General features: G+C 37.7%; 2 protein-coding genes across 11 annotated transcripts in view; one reads left to right on the top strand and one right to left on the bottom strand.

Moving 5' to 3' along the window:
* Positions 1-2,391: 2,391 nt before the first annotated feature.
* LOC103891175 (uncharacterized) lies at positions 2,392-7,483 on the bottom strand. The gene is made up of 3 exons (XM_063725834.1): positions 7,454-7,483; positions 3,173-3,838; positions 2,392-2,631 (listed from the first exon to the last, which is right to left on the bottom strand). The coding sequence occupies exons 1-3, from the start codon at positions 7,481-7,483 to the stop codon at positions 2,479-2,481; spliced, it is 849 nt and encodes a 282-aa protein (XP_063581904.1). The 3' UTR covers positions 2,392-2,478.
* Positions 3,390-9,324, top strand: part of DMTF1 (cyclin D binding myb like transcription factor 1) — a 43,990-nt gene continuing 38,055 nt past the window's right edge. For 4 of the 10 annotated variants that reach the window (XM_002818282.6, XM_009243058.4, XM_054559571.2 and 1 more), the window contains exon 1: positions 3,390-3,528. The gene's annotated coding sequence lies outside the window, so the exon portion shown is untranslated. Of the gene's footprint in view, positions 3,529-3,554; positions 5,240-5,351; positions 5,491-9,324 lie in introns of those variants that run through there. The other 6 variants (XM_054559570.2, XM_063726094.1, XM_063726093.1 and 3 more) reach the window with 6 other exon arrangements.

Genomic DNA, 9,324 nt, shown 5'->3' with positions numbered 1-9,324 from the left:
GGACATTATGCTAAGTGAAATAAACCAGTCACAGAAATACAAATACTACATGATTTCACTTATGTTAAGTATCTAAAATAGTTGAATTTTTAGAATCAGAGTGGAATGGTGGTTTACTAGGGGCTGGAGAGAGGGGATGGGGAGTTAGTAATCAGTGGGCATAAAGTTTCAAGTAAGATGAATAAGCTCTAGAGATCTGCTGTACAACATTGTACCCATAGTCAATGATAATGTTTTATATACTTGAAATTTTATTAAGAGGGCAGATGTCATGCTGTGTTCTCACCACAATAAAGTTTTTTGAGAAATTCAGCTAACATTTGCAACGGACAGCCTATCACCTGGTAGTGCTGTGCTTTCACCATTTTATAAACATTTTACAAGCCAGTTGCTTTCTGCAAATATGCTTTCATGCACTACCTGGACAAAGGCTTTCCCACCTTGCACCCCCTACTATGCTTGTTTATTCTTACCTTTCTGCTTAAGTATCTTCTCAGAAAGGCCTACTCTGAACTCTCTATGCAAAAGTTCACTTTCAGAGCACCCAAGTTGTATCTTTCTCAGAACTTACAAAACATGGCAATTATTGCTTAGTTAACAAATACATTGTCCCTCTCTCTTCCATGCTAGATCATAAAGGAACAGGTCTTTGAGTCTGGGTCTGGATATTATCCTGTTTTAGTGAAGTATCTGAACTGTTTTATTTTGTTTTGCACACCAAAATTACAAAGACAGAACAAAAATTTTTATCCTTATTGGCTAGGAGTATTGGAAGCCTTAGCTCTCCATTCCCTTGATAAGGAAACACTTTTTTGGCTAATATTCTATCAATAGGTCTCAACAAAGATTTGCCACAAAAGAAGAAAAAAGTGAAGTGGATATAGAGAGGCGGTCACCAGGCTGAGGTATTAAAAGGATTGTAGAGATGAGACACAGGCAAAATGCAAGGTGGGAAAAGGATTGTAAGATGGAGTGTCATAAGGCCCAGAGGGAAGCCTACAGGAAGAATCTGAGACAGGAGACCACCTGGTAAAGGCTGGTGTGTGGGCATAACTGGGACAGTTTATTCATTCCTCCATTAGCACAGCAATCCCCATCAGCCGGAAGGCCCTACAGTGTATACCCATCAGCTATATTAACAGGACTCAGAGACTGTGTAGAAAGAAAACTACTCAGTAATTGTATTTTTCTTTTACTTTGAACAAAAGCTTATAAACATCTTTTTTTTCTGAATTAGCACAAGATGATCATGAAACAACAGAACCTGCTTCTCAGTATTTGAAATACTTTATATTAATATATCAACCTGTCATAAAAGGCAATTTCATCATCAATCACTGATGAGGTTCACAAAAGTGTTATAAGCATCCGGAGTCCAACAAAGTCAATTTTAACGAGCAAATGCAGTAAATACCATAGCTATGCTATAAATACTTTCATAATTATTGTTTAGGATTGAAATACTTCTAATGATTTTTCTACAAAACATTTAATTCCTAAATAGGTAAATCCTTGGATAATATTTAAAACCTCATCCATTCCCTAGGTACACATTGACTAAGTAATGAGGTACGGATAACATAGAAGTATAACTGCAGAAAATTGCTCTAGGAATCAAGTTGTGTTATTGATAGTCTTTACATTGATTATTCAAGCTAAAGGGATAGAGACGTTATTATATTTTTTTAAATTATGCATTAAGCTAATATAAAATACATTTGTCATCCCCAAATAAATACCAACTGACTTGGGAAAAGGTAGTTATAAAAGAAACTCAACCAGAAAGGGAGAATTTAGTTATGAGGGTGCATTTGAGTTTTTGGGGGGAATTAGCAGCGTGCAGGCTGACCTAAAATTTAGCAGAAGAGAACGGACAGCCCGACTATAATTTATATATCACTATTTTATGCCTTAGTGAAAATAATCCTATATGGTTATGTCTTATGAAAAATAAGGCTCATTAGGAACCACCTTCTAATCAATGTTAATGTCAACAATTTTGCATATGTAATTATTAATTAGAACTGCTCTTTGAGTAGTTGTATTGCTTTCCTGGCTTTAAGGTTTATTAGTTACCATTTTTAATGCTTAATACACGTCAGATTCTATGCAAACTATGCTGTCTACAATATTCTGGAAGGTAGATCTTATTACTCCTAAAGTAAACAAAGCTAAAAGAGGTGAAGTGCCATATCCACTACTAAGAAATGGAACCAAGATTCACACTCAGGTCTGACTGCCTGAGTCCATACCACAATACTATTCTGCCTCATAGTTTTGCTTACATAAACATTATTATGTACTTATTAAAAAATGGAATGATACACGGCTTAACTCCAATAGAATGCAGAGTGTCACAAATTAGTAATAAAGTTATCAACACAAGAAAACGCTGCTTCTGAGATTTATTTTTGAAAAGTAGTCAAACATGTCGATCCTCCAGTAAAGTAAAGCAAAGCATTTGTAAACTGGTTGTAATCATTTGTTTTCGTTATGAAAGTACTGCCAAAGTCTATTTTGTGAGCTGCAACCGGGTAGTTCAGAACACAGGCTTTGGAGCTGAGGCTTCAATTCTAATTCCACCGCCAACTTGGGAGCCCTTGGACACATTCCTTCACTTCTCTTTGGTTCCTGTGTAAAATGGGATTCTTTTGTAATAATTGTAGCGATGCACTTAGCACTTATGAACATTAAATGAGTTTAATACACGTAAAACATTTACCTGTCACATACGCACTCAAAGAATGCTAGCTCATATTACAGAACCCAAAGGCTTATTTATCCTTTTCGTTTATAAGGGTATTAAAACGCATTTTCGATTTAGGATGGGTTTATACGGCTGCAACCCAAGGAGCATCTGTACTTTTAAGAGGAACTGGGCACAGCAAAACAGCATCTTCCTAGTCTAACAGTGAGACTACATTCACAGAGGACACATTTCATCAAGAACGACTTAACACGCCCAGACATCTCATATCAAGCCCCTGCGGCAAGGCAAGTCAAGTATGAAGACACACACTCCCTGTTTTCTTCAGCACTGTGATCACTGGTTCCCTCCATTCCACACCGCGGCTCCCTCGGCTCGGAGCCACAGGGAACTATGAAAATCGGCACGCAGGGCCTAAGTGTCCCCAGAACCAGATGAACCACAGTTGAGTCATAGCAGAAGGACCTCTTTTACAGCATCAGCAGTGGGATAGTCAGTGCCGAGTTTTCCTGGCAGGACAGCCGACAACCACCGCCACAGACCAGTACTAACATTCCAAACCAGGACCTTTTTTCGCGCGCTGACACAGCCGGAAGTGACGCGTACAGCCAGCACGCGGGGCCGCCAGCGGGACAGACGAGCAGGAGGGGCAGCGTGCGGGGAGCTGGGGGCGGGGCGCGGCCGCAGCTCCGTTTCCGGTGGCTCGTCGCGCTCGCTCACTCCAGCTGCAGCCACTCTCGCCCGTGGCTGCTTCCTCCATCCTGGTATTTTTTGGAGCCTCCATCCTGGTTCTTCCAAAGTGCCCGGACCCAAAACAGGAAGTAAGTGCGATGGAACCTTCAGGTCCCAACCGCCGCCAGGGCCGCTCCGCCCAGTGGAGTCTGTCCGGCCCCCTTGCTGCCCGCTAGCTCCCGCCGGCTGGCGCAAGCTGTCGGCGCCGGGGCACTGCGGGCGGGGTCGGAGCCTGGCCTTCCTGACGTTGCAGCTGCCGTCCCCACACGTTCCGGCCAGGGCCTCCCTCTTAGGGCCGGGCGGCGCCCGTGGCTCAGGCTGCAGAGTAGTGAAGCGAGCGGCTGCCGAGTCACAGCAGCGATCCGGCAGGGGCGGAAAATGGCGGCGGCTTCGGAGGAGCTAAATGGCGCCGGGACCCCTGGGGGGGTGGGGTGGGCCGGGAGGTTGAGTGGAGAACTGGGCTAGGAGTGGAGACAGTAAGGAAGCCCTACTTGTTTTCTCGTGGTGTTCTTTTTTTAGTTTTTATTTTTGTTACGTTTTCGGTTTTGTTTTATGGTCCAGCGTAGGAGAGGTAGGCATGGGTGGGGTTGAGAGAGTGGGGGTGGATCTCGACCCAACTTCTCCCCCTTTGCTTTTTTGTTCTTTTCCCTCGTTTGCGCTTTAGATTCTTCTGTAATTTTGCGGGGGTTCAGCCTTGCTCGGCGATTCACGGCCCAGACATAGAGAATCGGGATAGCTGGCCGAACCGTCTCTGTCAGTCTGAGTCTCTTTAAAGAAGGGATATGGGGGCTGGGGCGCGGGGACAGATTCCTGGTGGAGCACGGAAAATGCGTCTGTAAAGTAGTAATTACCCTATTGTGCCGAGTTCCGAGAAAGTTCTTAAAATTGTTAAGTCCACTTTGTTCTCTAAAATGTACTTCGCTTTCAGAATTTCTGCAGGGAGGTATGTAGAATGTTGTACCACAATCTCCAGATTTGAGAGAAGTGGCCAAGTGCCCTTCTCTGCAATTGAATGATAGAGCATATGTCTTTATATAAAATATTCGGTGTAGATAAGGAAAAGGATAATAGTATACAGTATGAGTCAGGACTTCTCCCTTTCTCTCATTGAATTTGTGTAGTTGCTTTTTTCGCAACTCATTCATCTTTTTGTACCTCTTTTTAATGTACATGGATTTGATTATGTGTGCCTCCTTTCTGACAGTCGAGGCTGCATGTTGGGACGTCCTACAAAATGCATATTCTGGAATTATTTTTTAATATGACATGTCTTAAGCTTAAAGTGACGCTATTTGAAAAATTTTAAATTATACCTGTATTTTTAATTCGTGGGAGAAAACCATTTGTAGCTTTTAAGCTCCCCGAAAATATTCTTCCACTATGTTGAAAGTATTGCAAAATCTGTTTTTTTCAGTTAAGGGTTTTCACATTTTTTCATTACTTCATATTTCTTTAAGCTGCTTTTGAATTTATATTTCAGATAGCTTTCTGAGGATTACTGTCTTTTAATAATTTGAATAATTTGCCATCACTTTAACATTTAAAGAATGACTATGGCGATACACCAAAATCTTATCTTTTTGCTTTTATGGTGTACTTAGAGACAGGATTTCATGTATTTGGTTAGGATTTAGAAATTCTGTTAAGATTTAGAGAAAAAAGGTTAAAGCTACATTCCTTAACGTTACAAAAATTGTCATACTGAGAGAATCCAAGTTGGTGTGAGAATAATTTTTTTCTTCCATACAGAAAGCACAAAAACCAGCCTGATTGTATCTGGAAAAAACCATTATGTTATAGGTGTGAAAAATACATTTCATGATTTGTGGTGATTTTTATCTCATTTTAACTCTCAATACTAGGTGCTTCTGTATGCCACCAAACAAGCTAATTTTTTTTCTTACTATTTTAGTTGATAGGCTCACCCCAAAATATGCTTTTTGGGACTGATTTAGCACCTGCATATTCTGCGTGAATCTCTTTAATTGGTTGCAGTTGAGCTAATGGTGGAGCCAAAATGCTATTGCCCTGTCTTCATCAACATTTAATCAGTAAGTACTGGGCATTGCATCTTTCTCAGAACTTTAAGTTCATACTTTGCAGTTATATGAATACATTATTTTATGTAAACATTTTTCTGAGTGTTCAGGTTTTAGAAGTATTTTGAGGGGAAGAAATCAAAGTTTGGGCGTTATGACTTGAGCTTTGAAAACAGCATGGCTGGGAAATGTTTACTGGTGGAGAATCATATCAAAAGTAGATAGCTGTCCTCTAGTCCTTTTTTTAGAGATCTCTTTTTTCAGTCCTTTAGTTATCTCATTACACCCCAGGGGTGCTTTAAAGGTGGGGAGATAGTGTATGTATTTTATAAGATTAGTTTGATATCACTAGTTAGTATTTAAATAACAACAAAAAACTTGCCTTTACCTCCTCCGCAAAAAATCTTACCTTTCTATTAGCCTCATTTATCTCTCCAACATCTACAGACTCTAATTTTTATTAATGGTGTAATAAACTTACATGTCCTGAAAATAACATCTCATTATTTTGAACAGTTGCCTTTGCCATGCTTCATTAAGTGCATTGGCTTAAATTAACACCTGTGAGGATGAATGCGATAATGTGAAACAAGTGTTCCTAAGGATTTACTGCCTGGCACATACTGCCATGCATAAGGATTTACTGCATATTTAACACTGAGGTGGTGGTCTGCCTTTCCAAAATGGAGTTTTCCATTTTAATAGTCCATTTTTTTTGTTACCACCATCATATTTTTCCTATATGAAAGGATTTCCCGGGAATTGATATACTCTTAAATGCTTTGCAATTGCAGCTCCTTTATGTCTCCAAATAATACAAGAAGACCCGAGAAAGTGGTAAACTAAATGATTTTTATTAAAGTAATTGCCAAATATTAAAGATAAAATATGGATAGTTACCAAATGTATGTGGCATTTGTTTACTTTCATGTCATTTCTCCGTTTATCTTGATGGTGCTTTCATTTTGTGAAGAAAATTCCTGTAAAAGAAATCACAAATAGATTTTGTGTTTGCTTTGATTCTATAAAGGTAGATAAGTTTAAATAAAAGGAGGAACGTGGTTATGTCTCCCCCCGCCCCGCCCCACCCCAGTTTGTAGAAAGATAATCCATTCCATGACTGAGTACTAGAAATAAGTTGTCAGAGAAAAGCACACTGGAGAGCTCATTATGAACAGTTCAATTTTCTATCATTTCATATATTTAAATGTCATTTTGATTATGTACACTGTTAGGTCATTCTTCCAAGCACCAGTGGTCAAATCCGATTCATTCACTTCCCATCAGGTGTTATGTATCAGAAATGCTCATTAGGTTTATTTTAGTGCCGGTGTGTATTTTAGTATCTAATGAGTAAATGTGCTTTAAAAATTAACTTCACTGTAAATCACAGGTGTCTGGTGATACTGTATATTTCCATATAAAGAGCCTCTGATGGTGCCTTGTAGAAAAGTACTCAGTTTTGAATGGATGAAATCTTTCAAGTGTGGCCAGTAACACATTATAAGCTGAACCATGCATGAAGTGAAAAATAACATTTTTGCTTTTTGAATAAGCAATATAGTTTTATTGTCAAACCAGATATGAAATGCTGCACCTTAAAATCCTTGCTATCAAGTAATCCGCCTTACTCAAGTAATAATAACATTGTTTTCAATAGTTGGTAATTGTAATCAACAAAGCCTGCTAGAATAGACTCCACTAACAGCTCTATTGACATTTTTATGATATATAATCATATTTTACCATCTTAAAACCAAGCCATAGTAAACATTAATTAGATACCTTAATTGAATATGCCTTATGTTCATTTATGGCTCTGCTGCTCAAACTTTTCCACAAAGTATATAGAGGAACAAATCCCACGGGGCCTGGCACCATCGTCCAAAACATTCTTCAAGTGTGTAGTGTTCCTATTCGTATCTTGAATAAAGTTTGTACTTAAGAAGATGTTATGCTTGTTCTGTGCCCTTACCTCTTGTCTGACAGCCCTCTGTGTACCCATGTTTAGGATGTATGAATTTGTTACCTATTATCTTCCACTAAGATTTTCTACTAAGCAGACTTTCATTATTTCAAAATAAACATATCTTAAAATTTATCTTCCAAATTCCTTAGATGTTACTAAGCAAATTCTCTTATAAGTAGTTTTTAAAGCATTAGTTATACAATGATAGAGTAATAGTCCATTTGGAGTTTTATAATAACATAGCCACAAAAACAAATGTTCAGTAATAGGTACAAATTAGATAAATTTAGATCTATGTGCTCATTCAAAATGTAAAGTAGTAATGATACTGGAAAATGCTCCTGAAACAGTAAGTACAAAAAAGATGTGACAGTATGATCTTAATATTGTGAAAACAGTAAAAGATAGGCATGCTGATACATGGGTAGAAGACTTGCAAATCACACAGAAAGAACATGAATGATTTTTCTTATACTGTATTGGGTCAGGAGAAAAAAACATCTGAAAACTGTCCTTACTGCCTTATTAGTTGATCTATGCCAGAGATTGTTTCTCAGCCTGTGTTTCTCAGTCTTTAACTCACCTAATAAAATTGTGGTGCTATATGTTCTGTAGCTTGCAAGATTTCACAGTATAAAGTGAGTGTATTAAAATAGGGAATGTTTTATATCATGTGGTCTCATCCCATGTTCCATTTTAGAATCACAGCTCCAAGCCTCTAGGGTCAGCAATGTTGGTGGTTCCTGTGCTTCTCATGATTGCCACTAATAGCATCTAAACTCTTTCATACTTGTATCAGTACTGTACTTGGAAATGAGTATACATCTGTTTACAGAATTAGCCCCCAAAACTGGGAAGAAAGGTGACTTTATTCCTTGATTCTGGTTTTTAGAAGATATTCAACACTTAAATGCCCAGAAAAATCAGGACAATAGGTAGACTCAATTGATGGAAATACCAGTCTGAGATAACCCATTGGATAAGAACTTTTACATCAATACTGAAAGGAAGAATAGCATGAATAACTCATTTCTTTAATTGAATTCTGTGTTAAATAACAGATCCAAGAGTTATTTCTTTATGCTTATCCCTTTTCGTTCTTCCAGTTTATAGTATATTAAATAGGGTCATCTTTTTCATTGGGAGCTATAAGGTTATATTATAATGAAGACACAATAACTCCATTATAAGAGTTTTGTACCACACTTAAGGTTATGTGTTTTTTTTTTTTAAGCCACCAGAATGGTTTTATTTTTGTCATTGACAACATGTACAAACCTGCAATTGTATAATTGTTTCGTTTGGTTTTTAAAATACTAAGTATGCATTAAAAGTATGTTTTAAGAAATATGATGCATTAAAGAAGTTCACTGTAAACATAATTCTCAATGTATTTTCCTGCCTTGTTTCATGCATAAATAACAATCTAAGTAGTCATAAATAAAACTATCAACTTTCGTGGCCCAGAAGTATATACAAATTTTGAAGTTTGGCAGAAGGTATTCTGTATGGTTTTATAAATTAAAACACACAGCATTTGTAGTGATTATTAATGAAATGACTTATCCCAAGTCCTTATTGTATCCCAACCTGTTCTGTCAATAATAAACCTTCCAATGTACTTGGTAAAGATGCCACATATTTAAAAACTCAATGATTAAAATAATTCTAAAAGGTAATTTAAATAGTACTCAGTCTTATTAAAAACCACTTCAGCTTGTCTGAAAAACAAAATGCTACTAAGGAGTGAATTCTATACCATTATTTAAATGGCATCTAACAAAATCTAAAATTTAAGGAACAAATCAAATGCATTTTAGTCTTACAAAAAAACTTCATTGAGATTGTTACAGGAACAGAATGCTATCCTAAGTTTT

This window comes from Pongo abelii, chromosome 6 (assembly GCF_028885655.2).
Source record: "Pongo abelii isolate AG06213 chromosome 6, NHGRI_mPonAbe1-v2.0_pri, whole genome shotgun sequence".
Classification (NCBI taxonomy): Eukaryota; Metazoa; Chordata; class Mammalia; order Primates; family Hominidae; genus Pongo; species Pongo abelii.
The sequence above is the reverse complement of the archived record's forward strand: the minus strand, read 5'-3'. Positions and strand labels throughout refer to the sequence as shown.

Bases quoted from the DNA above. Each gene is read 5' to 3' on its own strand.
- LOC103891175 (XM_063725834.1), bottom strand. From the start codon at position 7,483: ATGGGTACACAGAGGGCTGTCAGACAAGAG. The intron at 3,839-7,453 runs GTAAGGGCACAG...GGCGCCATTTAG, and splicing joins AGAGGGCTGTCAGACAAGAG to CTCCTCCGAAGCCGCCGCCA. The intron at 2,632-3,172 runs GTCCTTCTGCTA...CATTTTACACAG, and splicing joins CTGCTGATGCTGTAAAAGAG to GAACCAAAGAGAAGTGAAGG.